At 41.4% G+C, this 21,108-nt stretch overlaps 1 protein-coding gene across 1 annotated transcript in view; it reads left to right on the forward strand.

The window, feature by feature from the left end:
- znf462 (zinc finger protein 462) overlaps positions 1 to 20,359 on the forward strand; it is a 32,139-nt gene extending 11,780 nt beyond the window's left edge. Inside the window, exons 2-13 of the mRNA XM_079551550.1 lie at positions 4,792 to 5,039; positions 5,412 to 10,531; positions 10,631 to 10,765; positions 12,417 to 12,817; positions 13,396 to 13,514; positions 13,742 to 13,942; positions 14,949 to 15,204; positions 15,278 to 15,426; positions 16,825 to 17,051; positions 17,177 to 17,474; positions 17,572 to 17,707; positions 17,857 to 20,359. Coding sequence (XP_079407676.1) covers positions 4,832 to 5,039; positions 5,412 to 10,531; positions 10,631 to 10,765; positions 12,417 to 12,817; positions 13,396 to 13,514; positions 13,742 to 13,942; positions 14,949 to 15,204; positions 15,278 to 15,426; positions 16,825 to 17,051; positions 17,177 to 17,474; positions 17,572 to 17,707; positions 17,857 to 18,070 — 7,464 coding nt within the window. The 5' untranslated portion in view covers positions 4,792 to 4,831 and the 3' untranslated portion in view covers positions 18,071 to 20,359. The remainder of the gene's footprint in view (positions 1 to 4,791; positions 5,040 to 5,411; positions 10,532 to 10,630; positions 10,766 to 12,416; positions 12,818 to 13,395; positions 13,515 to 13,741; positions 13,943 to 14,948; positions 15,205 to 15,277; positions 15,427 to 16,824; positions 17,052 to 17,176; positions 17,475 to 17,571; positions 17,708 to 17,856) is intronic.
- The last annotated feature ends 749 nt before the right edge of the window (positions 20,360 to 21,108 follow it).

Below are 21,108 nucleotides of genomic sequence, written 5' to 3' on the forward strand. Positions count from 1 at the left end.
TTCAGAGGCCTCATTCAGGCCGAGCAGCTGCTGTCAGCCAGTTTGAGTGGAGGGTGTGACCGCTGGCAGAGCTCACCGATGCAGAGAGACCGGTTGGTGATTAACAAATGTCAGCAGACTTTGGAATCTGGGGAGCCTTGTCCGATGGCTTTGTCCTGTGTGCCTCCCCACTGATGGTCTTCCAGGTGGTGCCGCCATGACTCCCCCTCCCCTCTCCCCTCTCTCTTCCCCTCTACTTCTCTGCCCCTCAGAGTCTTCTCAGGGCTGCATTGCGCTCAGATAAAGAAGTTCAGACATGCCTCACATTTTTAGACCCCCTTGTGGAACATAGCTGGCAGCTTCTGCAGGAACCTGGATGTGCTTTACTTTCTTCTTCAGAGCTGTGGTGCATGCTGCTTGTTCTGAGCCATCGGTGCATAGAATAGGGATTTTGATGCAGGAGATAATGTTGCAGAGGAATGAGAGGATTTGGTAAAACATTCTGTTTGTCTAGTCTGTGTGGTGCGGGGAAAGGCTTGGGCACTGTGCATCTGGCAGATAGATTTCTGTCAGCAGTTCTCCAGTGAGGGGCTGCCTGCCTTTGAGGAAGAGGATCAGATATGTGGGTCCATGTTGTGTGCTGGCTGGACACCTAAGTATACAGACACAGACAGCTCTTAAAATGGCTGCCCTTGAATGTGGGCTCAGAGGAGGATCTGAGCTGCTCAGTCACAGCCTGTCCAAGCCCCAGCTGACTCAAAGAGCACTCACACTTCTCACATCTTAAACACTGTACACTGAATGACACATTGAGAGAAGATTGTGATTTTGAAGGCTTTTTCCTCTGCGCAAGATTTTCCCACTCTCCTCTGTAAAGAACAAATACGAATAACAAATACTTCTAGCAGACTTGCAGAAGGAAGCCACTTTGTTCCAAATAGAGGTGGACTGCCAACAGGGCAGGGTGGGGCCCCATGGTGCAGGCTGTAACTTAACCCCCTACACAATGAAGGCATGGTTGCTCAGGAACACGCTGGAAGCTTCTACTGCTGCAGTGAGCTGGTCAGTTGGCTGTGAGAAAGAAAGGGATCATCAGCAGGAACCTACAGTTAATCTCTGAAAAGAAACTGACACTTGGGCACATTTTAAACGTTTAATATTTGCATACATGGTGTTGCATTTCTCAGAGGCAGCCTGTGAGCACTTTCCAACATTCAAGTTCATGCCTTCTAAACCGTAAACTAACTTTACAACACAAACATGCCATGTCAACATTTTCATCAAGATACTTTTTTTACTAGCTTTCTCTGTTGTTCTAAAGCAGAGTGTTTTTCTTTCACTGCCATGTCTGTGCTGAAGGACACGAGGACAGAGCTGTTATTGTCCAAAGCGACATCTCTGTTAAAGTGCACCTACCACTTAAAGGTGTACGCTTACCAAATGTCAAATCTGTTGTCTGTAAGTTTAAATGTTTTACAAATTTAAATGACTCGCATATAATCGACTGCCTGGGCCTGGCTGTCATAGATACAGACGGCGACCCGTCCTACAAGGGGGCGGGGCCTAGTCGAGGGGAAAGAAACCCTCTCATGGTTATCACAATTTTTCACTCTTTTTAGCCTTTTTTCTGGCCGACCATAAACCATCACAAACCAATGGTCAAGCCAAAGCAGGTCCATATGGTTTTTTAACGTAAGCATGTAGTATGAAGCTAACATGAGCTTCCTGATTTAGCATTGTCCGTTTTTTGGGCTGTTGAACCACTTCGCTCCTCTCTATGTCTCTGTATCTGTATTTAGTGGAGAAATATATTCATAATTCAGCATTTGTTAAAGTAATGGTGGAGAAATGAGAGAAAGTTCTTTTTTTTTTCCTTCTTTGTTTTCCCCCTCTGCTTTTAGCACGACCATATATGGGCAAGAGTCCGTCTGTATCTATTTGATGGAACGCAAGTATTATTAAAGGGCCTATATCATGCTATCCTAGCCAAAATAAACTATAGGCATTTATATATCATTTTTGTGAGAAATATAAGTATTTTCTGGGGGTATTTTTCCAACCCGGAAGACAAGACGCCCCCCCTCTCTCTCTCTGAGTTGATGCAACATTAGCAGTAGTAAAAATATAATTATCGCAGCAATAAGTGATGTTACTTCACAATGCAGTTATGAGGAGTTGACATATGCAAAACAGCTTCATGAATGGCTAACACATATTACTTTTTAGCTCGTGGTTTGGTGCTGCTCTGGCCTCTCCTCTCCATCTGGTGTTTTTATTGTGGGAATCGTGCAGGTTATAAAAGTTAATCAATCGGACAATCCACTCTGGTACTGGCTAAGGTTCGCCAAGCACCAGTGAAGTCACGGACAAATATTCTGGCTGGGTTAGCTGCTGAATCCTGGAGGGAAATTCCAGCCATTTCTGGCGAGTGGACTCTTCTTTAGGAGGGTTGAATAAAGTCGTGTACCTTTCGAAACCGCACTTTTGCCAAGATATTATTCTTTGGTAAGAAAAAAGAACAGGTGGTGTCCCTTTTACAGAGCAGGTTAAAAAGGAACTCCCTTCTTCACAACTTGGGCGCAAAAATGACTTTGTTCTCTTTAGGGCTGGGCGATAAATCAAATTAATTCAATTAAACACAGAACAGACAATTTGGAAAATGGCTAAATTGTAAAATTGAGTCCGCCGCTCCATGTCTCCATGTCAACGTGCGGCCAATTTAACAGCATTTAGACGAAATGACACCAGCGGAGAAGCAGAGACTTTCTGACGTTCTCTGCTGCTTCACAAAAGCCAAAGGGTTGTGTTTTAAGAGGACGGGGTGGAGTTTCCCACTTTCCTCCGGTCTGCTCCTGTACCTTTCTCTCACTCTGCTCTGAGCGGACCATTTAACTCCGCTCCTTTCTCTTGAGTCTCCATAGAGACAGTTGTCAATCACAGCAGAGGCATGAAGACGATAAAAATGAAACCCTTTTGAAAACTCCATGGCTGATTAAGAGGTTTTACTTTTGAGAGCAGACAAGGAACATATAAAACAGAAAAATTCTATTTTTAAATAAAGTGTTTTGTTATCTTAATGGGCCTAATTGTAGCTACATTATGAAATATTAATGAGCAGTTTTCTTCATATGAAAGATCAGGAGACTTTTTAAAGTTTATTTGAAATAAAATCGATTAAAATCGTAATCGTCCAAACTGAGTAAAATACTGATTTAATTTTTTGGCCATATCGCCCAGCCCTACCTCTCTTATGTAATATAATATAATGTAATGTAATATCATAAAATATGTTGAGGTCTAGTCGTACAACATTTTTCAATCGATGTATCAGCAATCCTTCTCCACACAGCCTCACACTTAATTATTTGGGGAAATCATCTCACTTAATCACAAATGCACAATTAAATAGAAGTAAGAAGTAGTCTTCCAAAAAATTACTCATGTCAGAGTAAAAAAGTTATTGAGGAAAATTCTCCTAGACTTGCGTAATCCAACACACTATGTAAAATCATTTGTGAATCCTGATGTTTCCAAAGAACACACAATAAAATGATAGATTAATAATAATGGAGTAATTCTGAAGTTGAAATACAAGAAACACAGATTTTACATCTTTTTTTTTTTTTTGACACAAAGCTCACACAGATTTACTCACAATTACAAGTTTTTACACAAGAGTTACCACAGTACATGTTTTATAACTTTTTTTCATTAATTTCTTCACTGACTCATTCAATCTCAGAGAATTGATACAATCTGATAGAAGGCTAGTGCTGAAAACTGAGCTTTGGAGCTGCTCTCCAGCTGTTGCTTATCCCAAGGTAATAAAAATGGGACAAATCGCTCCGTAATCCCCCCTCAGTCCCTTTGTTGTGGTTCAAATGATGCAGCACTAAAATGAGACCTTCTTAGCATGCTGAGTTACGTAAAAGTGCAAAATTCCTCTCATGTCTATTGTATCCCATTCAGACATCCCATAGCAGCACCAGTCTATATGTAAATTTCTCAAATGTATAATTGAAATTTACATCTGAAAACTACAGGAAACCGCCTCCTTAATTCTGTTGTCTTGCTGTTTTGGTTCATGTGTCATCCATCCTTCACTTGATTATTCTTCGTACTCTGCTGGAGTTGTCATTAGTAATCATGTTAAATTTTCATAAACCTATTTTAAAGGAAGGTCTGTCTCCGAACACATACAAAAAAATAATATGTGTTCTCAAAATCTGCTAATTTACTTTGTTGAAAAAAACGGTCCACTGAGGCAAGGAAATGCTGTCCCACACCATCTTGAATACTTTTGTGAAGTACAGGAGAGAGTTTATTTTTCTTTTCATTCATTTCAGGTTTTTGTTTTGTTTTTGAATGAATTAATGAATAAAAACATTACAGTTGGAGAAGCAGGATGTTAAACTTGATCAGTAAAGTCCCCTAGTCACAGTGCCCCCTAGTGTTGCTGTAAAAACAATGAAACGATGAACCAACAGTTGAGTTTCCCTTACACCTATTTCAGTGCTCATATTCTGCAGAACGCCTCAGTGTTATAATTTAGTTCTCTCATGTAATACATAAGCTGGTGTTGTTTGTGTAAGCTCTCCGTCACATAGAATGTGTTCACTGTACACAAAGGTTCTTGAGATGTAGTCTGCACTCTGTAGTTTAGAAAACCCCATCCACAAACCTGCACTTTTCACGTCATGTTTTTACATTCCTCTGTGACAGCTTATGTGTTATCATGCTTCAATTGTTTAAAAAATAAATAAAAATTTTGTAGTATCTTTTAACCTTTCATGTTTCTCTTTTTATTTGCAGGTTTCCCTGATTTTTCCAGGGAGTGCGCCCCCTCCAAAAGATGGAGGTACTGCAGTGTGATGGTTGTGACTTCCGTGCCGAGTCGTACGACGAGCTCAAGTCCCACATTCAGGAAGTGCACACAGCTTTCCTGCAGCCGGCTGATGCTGACGACTCAGACTCTGTGAAGGAGGAGGAGGAGGAGGAGGAAGAAGGGGAACATGAGGATAAGGATGACACAGATTATGCCGCTCCTAAATCTGCTCCAAGTATGTAAAATGCACTGGAGGACACACACTCCTACTTTACATGCACGCAACGTGCAAAACATAAGCATGTTCTTGCAATGCAACAAAAAGGAATAAGTTGGTCATTTTTGTTGTACATGATAATACTATAATACTATAATACAATGCATAAATAATTATGGTTTTGGACAACAACAAAAAAACACTGTCCAAATTTGTGTTGACTTTTATCTGTACAATTTATTTTTAATGTAATATTTATGTAATACAGTATATGTATTTGAAAATCTGGTGTAATATTTGTAGGGTTATTAAGTTGAGTTGTTTTTTCCACAGAGATCATAAGCTGTTTTGTGTTTTTGTATAAAACTGAGCTGAATCTTTTTGTTTCAGGTCCTGCTCCAGAGAGCTCCAACCACACACCACCAAAGCAGACTGCTGAATCTCTGCTGCCGTTTTTCCAGTGCAAGTTCTGTGTCCGTTATTTCCGTTCCAAGTCTTTCTTGAGAAATCACACCAAAAAAGTGCACAATGTGATAGAAGATGATTCCGATGACTCCAGTGTGTCCTCGGAGCAATCCAACCAGCCCAGCAGCAATGACCATTCCAAGATGTATTCCTGCCAGCATTGCACATACAAGACTCCGCGCAAAGCAAGGTTGTTAAAACACCAACTGATGTATCACAATAAAGAAGACAATTCTTCAGAAAACCTGGAGCCCAGTGAGGAGGTTGCGAAGGGCACTTTTGCATGCGAGTGGTGCACTTATCAGACTGACCAGAAAGACAGCTGGACTAACCATGTGGTGAAGGAACATGGTGACAAGGTTAAGATAGTTACAGATCTGGAAGGGGAAGAGAGAGCGGTCTCACCCAAGCAACAGGCTCCCTCCTCTGGCAATAGCCCAAACATGACATCCCACGAGGAGACTCTTGGGCAAACATCAGAAAAAAGCTCTGTTGCAGAGATTTCACCTTTTGAATATGCTCAAATCACTGCTGCTACACCAAACAGCACTGGTGCTTCTATTTTGTCAAAGAAGTTCACGTCAGCAGACGTGACTAAAACAGTGTCTGAAATGGACAATGAGGAAGAGTCTCCCAGCAGCTTGGATGACGATGATGACGAGGATGATGGTGATGAAGAAGAGTTGGGGGACACTGATGACCCAAGTTATACAGGGACACTGTCGGCAGACGTAAAGCTGCTGCTGTCTGAGGAAGACAGTAAATTAATGGAGACTAAAGGAGTACCCTTCAGAAAATACATGAACAGGTTTCAGTGTCCATTTTGCTCTTTCCTCACCATGCACCGCAGGAGCATATCCCGTCACATTGAAAACATTCACTTGTCGGGGAAAGCAACAGTCTACAAATGTGATGAATGCCCATTTATTTCTACTAGTCCGTTAAAGTTAGGCACCCACAAGCAGACGCACGTTTCTTCACAATGTGAGACTTTAGACTTAACCGCAGAGAGTCCAGAACATGCAGTTGACAGCAGTATAGAACCTGTGAATGGAAGTAATGTAAGCGTGAAGGTAAATGGAAAAAGGTTAGCCAGCACACCCAGTGACCACCAAAACCCGTATCGCTGCACACTGTGCTCCTTCTCAACCACAACTTTGAAAGGTCTCAGGGTTCACCAGCAGCATAAGCATTCATACTGTGATGATTTAGATCATATTGTCTTCGATGGTCAGCTAAGTGACCAGCCCGAGGATTCCAATTCCTCTCCAATGTTGCTGCAGAAGGCTCAGACTTCAATTTTAGGACTTGCAACAAAAAAGCCCTTGGTAACAGGGAAAAGAGCCAGAAAGTCCATTAATGACCTGCCTTTGGATTTGTCCTCTGTTAAGAAAAGGACTAGAATTGATGAAATAGCCAGCAACCTTCAGAGTAAGATAAGCCAAAGCCAGCAAGACCTGGTCATAAATCTGGATGACATAGATGATGAAGATATGGGGGAAAATCACAGTAATGCTGATTTTGATGGCAGAAATCATGATGGTCAAAATTCTGTCTTTATCCATAGCACACCCCTCCTGGAACAGGATTTAGCTCTTGTCCATGAGGGCGGACGAATTGGAAAGAGAAAGAGCAATCCTAAGTCAAAACATAGGAGTATTCCTATTTCATTCACTCTGTCTGATGATAGTGAAAACATATCTGTAAATGCTGGTGACACTGTTCACGACAACAGTGACTTTGCAGAAGAGTCTGGAAATGCACGTTTCTACTGTAAGCACTGTGACTACCACAACAAGTCAGCTCGTAGTGTCAGCACTCACTACCAGAGAATGCATCCTTTCATTAAGTTCAGCTTCAAGTACATTCTAGATCCAGAAGATCAAAGTGCAGTTTTTCGTTGTTTAGAGTGTTACATTGAGTATACGAATTATAATGATTTGCATCAACACTACATGGATCACCACCCTGAAGCGAGTAATGTTCTTAACTTTAACCAGCCTAATCTTGTGTACATGTGTCGCTTTTGTTCTTACACAAGCCCGAATGTCCGCAGCCTCATGCCTCATTATCAAAGAATGCACCCAACTGTCAAGATCAATAATGCTATGATTTTTTCTAGCTATTATGTGGAGCAACCTCACAAAGCAGGTGAATCACAAACCCTTAGGGAGATATTAAACTCTGGCCCCAAGAGTTTAAATTCAGCCGCCTCGAGTGTGAGGTCCAGCTCAAGTCCAGTGTCTAAAAGTGTGTCTAAGACCCCTGAGTCGGGCACTGAAATAGAGGCTATTACAGAAGTTGGTAATGGTAATGTTGTTGTATATGACTGTGATGTATGTTCCTTTGCTAGCCCAAACATGCACTCTGTTTTGGTTCATTACCAAAAGAAACATCCAGAGCAAAAAGCATCCTATTTCCGTATTCAAAAAAATATGAAGATCATTTCAGTGGATCAGTCTCAGCCTGCTCTCAACTCCTTTAACGTAAGTGTTGGTTCACCTCCTAAACCCTCTGTTAGTACTGTAGCTGCCTATGGTTCTGATGAGGACATGTTCTACTGCAAACATTGTGTCTATAGCAACAGATCTGTGGTGGGGGTTTTAGTTCATTACCAAAAGAGACACCCAGAGGTAAAAGTGACCGCTAAATATATTAAGAATGGTCCACCTACCCAGGGGCTGATGAAGTTGATGGACGAACTACAAATTGCAGCGCCAAAACAGTTCTTGAAGCAAATTCAGAACAGCAGACAAGAGGAATCAAATGCTAATCAAGGAAATGGAGACAAAGGTGAAGATGAGCTGTTCTTCTGTCAGCATTGTGATTACGGCAACCGCACTGTGAAAGGAGTGCTCATTCACTACCAGAAAAAACATAAGGAAACTAAGGCTAGTGCTGACCTTGTGCGTCGACATACTGCAGTAGTCCGGAGTCAGCGTGAGCGCGCTCAGATGGTTCAGTCCAGCAATGTCTCCACTGCTGTCACCGCTGCCCCGTCTGACCCTGATGCTGGCATGCCACTCCGCTCCCTCAAGTGCAGACACTGCCTCTATACATCCCCTTATATTTATGCGCTCAAGAAACATTTGAAGAAGGAGCATCCCACAGTGAAGGCTACAGCTATGACTATTTTGCACTGGGCCTACCAAGATGGCATCTTGGAGGCTGGTTACCACTGCGAGTGGTGCATCTACTCCCATGCAGAACCTCAAGGACTACTGGTTCATTACCAGAAACGCCACCCGGAGCATAATGTGGATTATGCGTATATGGCCAGCAAACTATGGGCTGGGCCAGAGACCCAAACAGGAGGCAACTTGGAAACAAAACATTACAAATGTAAAGACTGTGCATTTGAGGCATGCACTATATGGGACATCACCAGTCATTATCAGGCCATTCATCCATGGGTTATCAAGGGCGATGAGTCTGTGCTGTTGGATATAATACAAGGAACTGAATCAGATGGGCAAGCTCATTTGTCTCTTCCTAAAGATCAGCCATCCTTTGACTGTCAGCCTCTTGACGATGACTCCCCCCTAGTGATTGCCACACCTCCTCGAGAAAGCAACCCGCATCCAGTGCACCCACGCCTTTCCATCTCTACCAACTCGTATCAGTGCACTGTCTGCTTGTCTGAATATAACAGCCTCCATGGCCTCCTCACTCACTATGGGAAAAAGCACCCTGGGATGAAAGTGAAAGCTGCAGATTTTGCACAGGAGGCTGACATCAACCCTAGTTCTGTGTATAAATGCAGACACTGCCCGTATGTAAACTCTCGCATCCACGGAGTGCTCACCCACTATCAGAAAAGACACCCACTAATTAAAGTCACTGCAGAGGACTTTGCAGATGATATTGAACACATTGCTGACGTAGCAGAAGGAGATGATAAGTGCAAGACTCAAAGACAAGGTTTTGGTGCTTACAGATGCAAGATGTGTTCGTATACACATGGAACATTAGAAAAATTGAAAATCCACTATGAAAAATACCACAACCAGTCGGTAACTGATATCTTCTCTGCCTCATTTACAACTTTCTCAAGCAAAGAAGCCGAGTTGGTCGCCGAATGCAGTGGCAATAATTCAGCAAATGCTCCTCAAGGGCAGGAAAGGGGTGAAGTCGCTTTTGGTGTTCCACAGTTACCTGTAAATAAAACTGAGAAACATGCTATATTTAAGTGTCAACTCTGCAAGTATTTTTGCTCCACTCGGAAAGGCATTGCTCGACATTACCGGATCAAACACAATAATGTCCGAGCCCAGCCGGAGGGGAAGAACAATGTGTTTAAGTGTGCCCTGTGCGCATACACCAACCCAATACGCAAAGGCCTGGCAGCACACTACCAGAAGCGCCATGATATTGATGCTTACTACACCCACTGTTTGGCCGCCTCCAAGACAATGACTGAGAAACCTGCTAAAGTTCTAGCCCCTTTACCCTCTGAAGGGGAGAACACAGAAATGAGTGAAGAAATACGCTTAGCTGTAGAGCAACGAAAATGCTCCCTTTGTGCTTTCCAGGCTTTTAGCAGAAAGAGCATTGTTTCACACTACATCAAACGCCACCCAGGTGTCTTTCCCAAAAAACAACAAACTAGCAAGCTCGGCCGCTATTTTACCGTCATTTACGCCAAAGATGAGAAAAACGAGAATAGCGAAATGCAGGAAGAGCAAACCGACGGAATGGAAATTGCACTTGACCAAGAGGCAGACAATGATGAGGTGCTGCCCTTCAAGTGTTCCAAATGCTTCCGACTGTCGTTCAGCAAAGGGGAGCTGCTCTCTATGCACTACAACGATCACCATGACAACGACCTGAAGAGGGACTTTGGGGTGATGCCTGGACCGGAGGACGAGGACGAGGTGTATAACTGCTCTCACTGTGAGCTTAGTTTCCTGAGTCTGGAAACACTAGCACAACATCTAATGAGTCACAATGAAGACTTTCAAAAGAGGGCAATGAGACAGGAGCGGAGGAAGCAGCTGCTCATCAGACAGAAGTCCACCGAAACACCTGACGCTAAGGCAGAGAAAGTGAGTGCATGCATATATATATATATATATATATTGTATTTGTGCTGGCATTCATTCTTCATGAATGTTTTGTTGAAGAAGACTGTGTTTTGTGCGCAGGAAATCCCAGACACTAGCACTCCCATTGGATACAGATGTAACTTTTGTGTGGAGGTGCACACCAATCTCCGAGCCATCTGCAATCACCTCAGGAAGCATGTCCAATATGGAGAGGCTAAAGAAGGACATGTCAAGGTAAATATTTCAAAATGCTGTATCTTTTGAAAATTGTTGTTCCAACGTTCAATGTTACAGATTTTAGAAATTTGCAGACATTTCGAGTACTAAGTTTGAAGGTTTTAGGTCTGTTAGCCTATGTTTAGATAGAAGTGTTAGTTATGTTGCTGTCATTACTTAGCCTGGCAAACGCCAGACTAAAATCACAAGTGATATTTAGTCTGGGGACCACCAATTCATTTTCTCGTAGGAGAGGTGTGGTTTACGATCGTCCATAGTCATTTATTGGGCGCTACGAATGTCTATCATGCGTCTGCACCGTCTGCACATAGCCACAGCCAATCGCATCATCGCATGAGATGACGTATGACGTACCCGCTGTAAACTTTTGAGCTAAACTATTTAGAACACGGCCTAAAGCTTGATCGAAAAATACCATCGCGTCTGCTGCTGTCATGTTTGATCCGTAAATAAACGTTTTCTTTTTTATCCGTAAATAAACTACAAGCTTCCGTATGTCAAATAGCGCGTCATCATCTTGCCGTCCCTCCTCGTTCTGTGATTGGGCCCAAATCCATGCGAAAATTTCGGCCATGGTCCCCAGGCTGCTGTGCAGTTCGAAATGATTCGAGCACACACAGCTGTCTGGCGTTAGCCAGGTTATTCATTACTGCTATATCCTCTTGAAAATGTGTATACCGATGAGTGAGTCCCCAAAACACAACGTAAAAAAATATAAATTGATTTCTAGTATATTATAGTGCATAACACTTCATTGGTAACCCTAAAATCCTCCAAAGGGCAGGATTAGTTGTGGTCGTTTCTGGGTAGACTTGATGAACAGGCTGACAGTGCAGTAAGAGCAGAAAGAACTGCAAGGTTGGGCCAGTGGACACCACACCTTATTTATGACTCCATGAAGTGCAGGGTCAGGTCCTTCCACAGAAAGAATGATCTTCCTTTAGGCTATAAAAAGCCATGGGGATTGTCTGTCCATCACTGCACTACTATTGCAACATGTCAATCTGACACATTTATCAATGGTTTTATAATTTGCCCAATGCCATGGTTTGCTTATATACACATGTACCTTTTGCCCGAGTCTTTATTTATCTTGTATATTTAGGAAATTAATTAAGAAAAAAAGTTACATTCAAAGCGGTTGACCAATATTTTTTGTATTTAAAGAACAAAGTAACTTGTTCACCTTAATAAATCCTTTCCGTAGTCCCTCTGGGGGTAATACAAGTGTTAATGAGATGACTGGGGGGTCTTTCATCTCCCCCTGGTGTCTCTGGCCAGAAAACAACTCTTGCAGTTTTCCCTGCTGCGACCCGGAGGTGCAATACGCATTAATAGAATCACAAAGAAGAAGCTAACAGGCTAATGGGCAAAGCTAACTGCGGGCTAGCACCACTTAAACAGTATTTACATCCAAGTTTGAGTGAAAAAAATGATCTCCATTGTGTGATTGGATGTACAATATCCTCCTCGCTGTCTTTTCTGTCTTTGTAGTATTTAGTCTCACCAAAACCACAACATGCTACGACACCTGCAGTGGCGCTTATGGCCTCTAGGGGCATGAGTTACTTAGTTCTGCTTTAATAAACATAGCATTAATATTAAAGGAAAAAAAGCTCAGTCCTATTAAAGTGGTTCCCTTTTACAGCAGGAAGTGAGTGAAGTGCCATTGACCATGCCTTCAGAACACCTCACTAATGGAGATGTGCTAGAAGAATCTGCAGATTGTAGCAACACCCAGAGTCCCCTCGACATGAGTCCGTCTATTATGGCAACAAGCCTTGATGAGGAAAGGGCTGGACCAGAAGATCAGGGCTTTGAAGGCAGAGCGGCTGCACTGGTGGCTGCAGCCCGAGCCGTGGTGTCGGGGGCACAGGTGAAGCAGCGACTGGCCACAGGGGGTCACCCATGTGCACAGTGCGACAGAGTCTTCATGTCCATGCAAGGGCTGCGGTCACACGAGAGGAGCCACATGGCCATGGCTATGTTCAGCAAAGAGGACAAATACAGCTGCCAGTACTGCCAGTTCGCCTCACCGTTTAGGCACAAGTGAGTATGACACACAACACTGTACAGAAGACAGTTTGACAAATACAGTGCTCACCTCTTAGCTCCCAAGTGTAATCATTCAACTGTATGTGACCTGACCCAGAAAGATGGTGTATTCCTGTACCCACTTATGAGGCGGGATTTATAAACACAGCCACTGTCCCCACAGGCACTCCCACACTCACACCAGGGGATTGTAGGTAGATGAGTTTACCCCACGGCTCCTGGTTCTGTAGTCATTGGAAATGGGGTGCTCTTGTTTTTGTTAGGTAAACTGAATCATGCACTCAGATGCTTTGAAACCCCACTGTTGGAGTCATCAAAGTGGAAACCGGGGAGTAAAGCTCTCCCTTGCTTTTCTGTCCTCTATCACTTACAGTACTTGATATATCTGCACTACAAAAACGAAATAAAAAGCATTAGTTTTAAAATTTAAATATGCTCAATTTGAAACATGTAAACTAATCGAGATATACATTTTTGGAGTGTGGTGTGTTTTGTCCTCATTTAATCTGTTCTTTCCCCCGTCTTTCTCTTATCTCCCACTCTCCCCATTCTGTGTTGCTTCATTTTGGTAGTCTGGACAGACATGTGCAGTCTCACCATGGACACCACAAGCCCTTCAAGTGCAAGCTTTGTCCCTTTAAATCAGCCTACATGAACCGTTTGAAGAGTCACCTGCAGAAGGCACACTCAGGTAAATGCTTGTATATTCTAATTTCTTTATATTATATCAGAATTCTTTCATGTTCTATCATATTCCCATTAGTTTAGGTGTAGTATGTATAAACAAGCAGAACCAATGTGTTAGTGAATGAAATAATAATAAAGATGAGAGCTTAAAGGTGCCTTGGGAATGATACTCTGTTTGACAGTGTAGGTGCTTGTTATTGCTATATATTATAAAATATCACCCTTCCTCAGGTGAACAGCACATGTACAAGTGCCTATCGTGTCCATTCTCCTCGCCAACCATCAGCCAGCTGAAGGAGCATTCTGAGAGGGATCATGGAGAGATACTGACTCTTCCCAAACTCCGCGCCGCTACACAGGCTGCCCACATCACCCTCAAACATCGACTGGCCAGTAACTCGGAGCAGAGCCCAGACCTTCCTGCCGCAGACGGTGAATCATCCATCGTTTGTTTAGAGGAGTGGACAATTTGCCTTTCAATGTGAAGGCTTTGTCAAACATTGAAATTACAAGTGGCTGGCTGGTTAATTTATACAGGTGCAATAGGGAGGGGCTTAATGGAACCGGCCACCGTTTTTACATACTGAGATATGTTTTACCTGAGCTTAGACGAGTTGATGCATAGCTGTCTGATCTTTGTGGATGCACTCAGTCACGCAAATGTTGTTTGCATTTAGCCTCTCCCAGTATACGTAGGTATAGCATTATCCAAAGTAAGAAGCTATCAAGCTGTTCCACGTTTTCACTGTGTAAATACAGTTACATGAAATGTTACACGATCCAAGTCTATTTACACAAAATTAAACATGTCTATTTTCAAGGCGGATAAGCAGGAGAGGCTCAATGCTAACGCAAGTGAGCACACGCACAAAGACCAGACAGTTACGCATCAACTCGTGTAAGCTCAGGTAAAACGTTCCTTTTAATGCAAAACAAGGCAATGGCAAAGTTGAGCCCTTCTCTACTGAATCTGTAAACTAAAATAAGCCTGTCTGCAGGTTGAGAAAGCCTTCATAGTAAAAGGCAAAACCTCCACTGAACAGAACAACCAGTACAGATGACGACTTGAACAACTCTTCTCAATAATCGAAAACTCCTTTACGATTGAAAGCCTACATAAAACATGTACATCAGTTTGGCACACAAAGACGTGCAGCAAATGTAATTGTGGATGTGAAGCTTCATTAAGCAGAGCTTTACCCATTATAATGCAGAAAAGCTTTTTGCTTTACATATCTTCAGGAAAGGGAAATAAAGACCGAACCTATACTGAGTAAAAAGAATGGAGGAATTGTTTGAAGAATTATTTGATTGTTGTATCAATAAGTTGCACACCAATATGGAGAATTAACTGTCAGGGGTACTCTATGCTTTTTGTGTTATTGCTGAAGTATTTGAATAAATGATTGAAGTAGCACTGTTTTCTTCACACCCTCAGAGCCCTCGTATTTGGAGCCCGCGGATGTTCGTCAGCAGCTCAGTCAGTACCAGCTGGCCTCCCGCAGTCAAATGTCTTCCGGCTTGACACCAAGTGCTTCTGCCTCGATTGACCATCGTCCAGAAGGCATCTACACGTGTGAATACTGTGAGTTCAACTCCGGGTACATTCAGAGCCTGCGTCGCCACTACAGGGACCGCCATGGTGGAAAAAAGCTCTTCAAATGCAAGGACTGCCCCTTTTTCACCTGCGACAAGTGAGTGTGTGTGTGTGTGTGTGTGTAGATTACATTTTGACAGGGAAATGTAACGCTGAACTATTGTCCTCAGGAACAAGCTCACCGTGCATGCTGAGGCCGGCCATAACGGCAACAATAACAACGTACCTGAAGAGCCCCCTAAAGACCTCCACTGCCCGCTCTGCCTCTACCACACCAAAAACAAGAGCAATATGGTGGACCACATTGTCCTGCATAGAGGTACACGCCTGCCCATTCACCAAGTCAAGACAAGACAAATTGTTAATATAAATACATATAGAAGCTGGAACTGCAACAAATTTAGCATGTGTTACTATATTTCACCTATTAATTGGATCAGATCAAGCTCAGAATACAGATCAAGCTCGAATAAATGATTCATCTTATTGCTTTTTTTTGTTATCACCACCATTTATGAAAAATAATGTAATATATTTATGTGTAAATGTATGTTGGACTTCAAAGACATTTTCAGACATATTTGCAATTTACTTTATTTATATATTTATATTTAATAAATGACGTATGGTTCATATAGAATAGTTCAGCAGTGCTGAACAGTCCCACCCACTTCCGGTCACGTGTCAATATAAAATGTTAAATTCATTTTTAGCATAAAGTTTGCATAAAACACACAGGTTAAGTTGAAGATTTGTCCAAAACATTATAGTATTTAGTGTGTTCTTTCTTGTAAAATATCCGCACAATGGCCGGTACTCGTCCAAATCATAAATACAGAAAATCAGTGTTTATTAAGTTGTTAAAAACTTGCTAAATCAGCAAAGTTTGATTTTGTTTGAGGGATATTATTTTGTATTTATTTCATTTTGATCAGTAACTCGGAGCTTGAGATTCCAAGTTCCTCGTGCATGTATGTTTAGTATGGTGTAGCTGTTTACTTTCTTTATTTTTTTATTGTTTATTTGGTCGGAACAGTGCATGTTAATGAACATACATGGCATACATGGCATGTAAACACGGATTGTAGCCTTGGGCTAATTTGCATCTGTTGTCCCTGCACTCACACACGCTCAAACACACTCGCATTCAGACACGGGGAGAACATACAAACTCCACACAGAAAGGCCCCGTCCAGGTGGGAATGACAGATGAAGAAATATTTAATTCAGTGTTTGTTATTATAAACCCTTCAGAAATGACCACCTTCGGGACAATAAAGTTCAGCTTAACCTTAACCCTTGACTGCAGTCTATGGGTAGAGCGTAGGGTCAGAGCTGCGGCTGAAGATGAGTAAAGTTCCAAGCCCAGTCGGAGCTTTGTAAATCCCACTTATGGCGCAGATGCGTAGGGCATAAGCAAGCTTTTTTAATTTGGACCCAGATTTCTAAATGAGAGCGAAAGTACATCTGGAAAACATGCTCAAAGTTTCGCAGTGAGCTGATCATGTTACGTGAAATAAGAAAAAACAAACTTGATTTATGGAGTTTGTATTTTTAAAATTTGGTTTTAACGACATTACGAATGAACACTTCGATTTGCCCTATTTTTGATTTGGACTGAAAACAGAATAACGGATGATCGAACCTTATATTATGACTATTATTATTATTATAATTTTTCAACGACAATAACCATCTCCTTTCCCTTCCCTGTCAGAAGAGCGTGTGGCCCCACTAGAGGTGAGCAGGTCCAAGCTATCACGCCACCTTCAAGGTCTAGTGTTTCGCTGCCACAAATGCACTTTCACATGCTCCAGTGACCAAGCCCTGCAGATGCACTTACAGAAGCACGAAGCTGAAATCAAACCGTACCAGTGCCAGCTCTGCTACTTTGACAGCAGCCGAAAGAGCCAACTAGAAGAACATCTCCGCCTCGAGCACAAGGTCAGTCCATTGAACGTATCATTTAGAAAACGCAGCTTTACAATACACTTTCTATTGCTATATACCCTCAGTTATTGCTTCTAGAGTCAAAGTATATGTCCTTAACTATCCTGGGTGCTCTTCAGGTCATTCGAAACTTTGAACTGATGGGATGCGTGAACCTAGATCAACTGGAGATGATCAAAGAACAAGGGGGTAGTGCAGAGGAGGAAAATGAGCTCAGAGAGATGGAAGCGGTGGATGATGGGCAAAATCCCATTAAACTTGAAGATGAAGCCATGACGGGCCCTGAAGCAGAGGGCATGAGAGAGACAGACGGTGACGAGGGGGTGGAAAGTATTCCTCAAGAGGAAGAGAGTCGGGAGGATGAGGACGAGCGAGAATGGACCGAGGCAGTAACACCTGAGAAGTCCATTATACAAGGTACGGAATAAATGACCATACGCTTAATTTCTGATTAGAATTTTCTGAAATATGGCAATTTAAAAAAAAAAAAATGTCATCTTATTTTTTTACCCAGATGCTCTGGCCTCTCCCACGAGCAGCAGTGGCACGGGGTTGAGCACTGAGGCAGGAAAACGTCTTCCTTGTGAGTTCTGTGGACGCTGCTTCACCAACAGCTCTGAATGGGAGCGACATGTCCTTCGACATGGCATGTCAGTATTTTCAACCATTTATTTACAAGCTATTACACTTTTTAGAGATATTCCAAACATGTATTTTTATTGTGACGACAGCTAATTGTTGTGATATTTAGTATTTTCACAGTATTGTATATTAATGTTTCTTTTCTATTTAATAACAGGGTGGTTAACGGTAGTCCCACTGACACCAGCAGCACTTCAGCAATAGAGGCTTCTTCTTCCATGTCCTCTTCAGTTTTACTGAAGTCTGGGTTAGACCTGTCTAACAACAGCCAAGAGGAAGAGGACCTCAGTGATGCACCACAAACAAGTTCAAGCCAATACTTGGAGGACAAAGAAACGCTCGACACCAAAAATGATCACACAATGACATAATGGCATATTGGACTAATATGCTAGTTCTAGTGTTAGATAGGAGCCGTTTATTATGATAGGATTTTAAAATAAACAAATATGAAATCTGTTGAGTTCACACATGAGTAGGTTTAGTTTTCTATGATGTGTTAGGCAGTGCTGCAGAAAGAGCTATCCAGCGATGGTCCGATAGGGCTGGTGCATAATGGTAATCCTCGATAAATCTACACTGAAATGCCCTATAATATGGAGTTTACTCAAATTGAGCATTTTCTTACATTTTGCACCTTTTGTCATCCACACATGAACCAAATGTGAACTGCTAACCTTAAAAGCATAGCATTTATATATGTGAACCCATTCACAATACCTTTCTTTGAATACAATGTTTTAATTCTCGCCATATGATCCATGTGTAGATAATATTCCATTAGTAAGAGTTGCACCTTAACTATTATAGAAAAAAAAACATTTTCATTTGTAGATGTTACTTGTGATACTTTTCATCATTTTTGTAGCAAATTGCTATGTGATAAATCCTTAACATTATACTACGTATAAGCCTTCACCATGCGGCACACTTTAAATCTTATTTAGCCAAGAACTAAAACGAACACAACACACATGTACTGTATTTCTGCAACATTTGTGATGCAGACAATGAAACGTTTCAGTGGAAATGGAAAGGATCTGGCCCAAAGTACATTGGCTGCTCACTGTTGGAGGTCGAGCAGAAGTGCCTTGAACTAAAGGGAATACAACCATGTGGCTTTAGAAATAAATACAAGCGAAAATTATGGAACTTTAAGAGTTCAAATTGGTTTTAATTAAAAATGATTACTTTTCCCATCTGGATTAAAACAAAATGATGTACTTGGTGACTCAATTGTTCCCAATATGACAATCTAAAAGATATTTGCTCTGCAAAGACTCAATATTTCAATATCCCAGCACTGAAAAACTACCAATTAGCAAACACACAGTACTTTAGTGCCACAGAGTTTCCAGTCGTTTCAAATGTGTCAGTGTGTTCTTCTTGTTCCACATCAAATAGTACCTGAAGTTTTATGTTGCTGTTTTAATTGATATTGACAAAATGGCAAAGATTGTATTTTTGGATGTTGCTGCTTGAATGCCCTAAAGCCTTATTATAAAAGATTTGCCCAATTTCAAATTAGAACATTGTTTGGTATTGTAAATCGAAACACAACCTGAAACGGGTAAGTGCAGAGAAACCATTCAATTAACACAAATTATAACCCAGCCTGTTAGCATGAATGCTCTGAAGACATTGTAAAACCACTGGACTGGAGCGCTCGATTTGCTGTCACATGTAGAAAACAAACCTCCCTATCAAGCGGTTCATGTTTTCAGAATGGACTAACTAACCACTTTTATCAATATTCTCATATAAAAGAAGAGTTGATTGATATTAAGCTTTGGGCCTTTGGCAATCCCTATTTGACGTTATGCTGTTCTACATAAACTGGTTCCGTTAAAAACATGTCCTTTTGCCCGGTAAAAGAAATGAGTACAGTTAGAAACCAGTGATCTTTTAGAATAGAGATGCAGTTTCATACAAATGAAAACCATAACCTTTCAAACTCCTGAAGTGATTTCACTTTCTCATGCCAAGGCCTGACTTTTTTTCTTTTTTTAATCCCTACCGCTTTCACTCTTTAGTTTTTTTGCTCCTTATTGACCATTCTTACCAGGTAGTTGTGTAGCAGCTCCCAGCGTTCATGCTGCTGTACCTGTCAGATTGGTCAAGTGCTGAATCTAATGTTTGTGTAAACTCTCAGTAGTCCAAGCGTGTTCCATTGTAGCAGAAGCATTCATAAAGTAGTCATCTGGACTGGGTTGTTTTGAATCCAGTATAGCTCTTTTATTATTGTGTTACCTTGGACCACCTTGTAGCTTTTAAAAGTAACCACATTGTAAAAACAAAAAACTCTTGGAATCGGCTTGTCATCTGTGTTCTCATTTACAACAATTATGGTGACAAAGCTGCCGGCCTCAACTGCTGTTGTGTGATTTATTATGGTAGAAGAATGACTCTGAATCCCCAAAGTGAAGCCTCTTCTGACGACACACTGGATATTTGTACATAGGTTTTGTTGTTTATACTGCATCTCTTTGCAGATGGTTGTCTCCATAGTTTGACTCTAGAATTACTACTCCTTGCCTTTATTCCCATATGAATCTAATTACCTGATGGTGGGTTGTGATGTTGCCTAGAATGATTGTTTACAATTGTATTCCATTTATCTCTGAATATTCTGTAAATATTGTAATTCATTGTCTTTTTTTAACTTGATAATAAAGTTATCAGATAACAAATGTGATTGATGTTGATCACTCATTCATGTTTACCTACAATAGCTACATTATGTATTGGCCATTTACCGATACAGCTGCACACTGCAATAGCAGTGAAGCTTTTGTCACATATTTCAACAGCCGCAGTGTCGCTTATCACTTGGCTCTTCTCTACTTTTGGCTTCGACGTTCACTCGTCGAAGGATGCAAAGCCTCATGTGTCTACATCATCTCAGTGAAGTAGCCTAACTCTGAAGACATCAGGGAAGTGACTCCTCTCTGTGGTTTACAACATCAGAGTTTGCAATGCTAGACTAACGACCCCTGGAGACTGGAGCAGAAGACCGTCAGAGGGGGGAGAAGGGACACTGCTGCTGTTCATCCTGCGGCTGACTGGAATAAGAAATATTGTTTGCTGCGGCAAGACATGCGCTGACCTCAAGGGCGCTGACTGACTGTATAGACCATTGAACCATATTAGACACATATAGTATTGCATACAATGAAAACTTCTTATTTGTTTATTATTATTATTATTATTATTATTATTATTATTATTATTATTATTATTATCAGCATCATTATTGTTATCATTATTATTATTATTTTACCCTTATTATTTATTTATTTATTTATTTATGTGTAATATTCTTATTGATATTATTAGTGGCGTTGTTATAGTCCTCATTATTAATTATTTTATTTTATCTTCATTATATTGTTATTTTACTATTATTATT

The sequence above is a fragment of the Gobius niger genome (assembly GCF_951799975.1).
Source record: "Gobius niger genome assembly, chromosome: 2".
Classification (NCBI taxonomy): domain Eukaryota; kingdom Metazoa; phylum Chordata; class Actinopteri; order Gobiiformes; family Gobiidae; genus Gobius; species Gobius niger.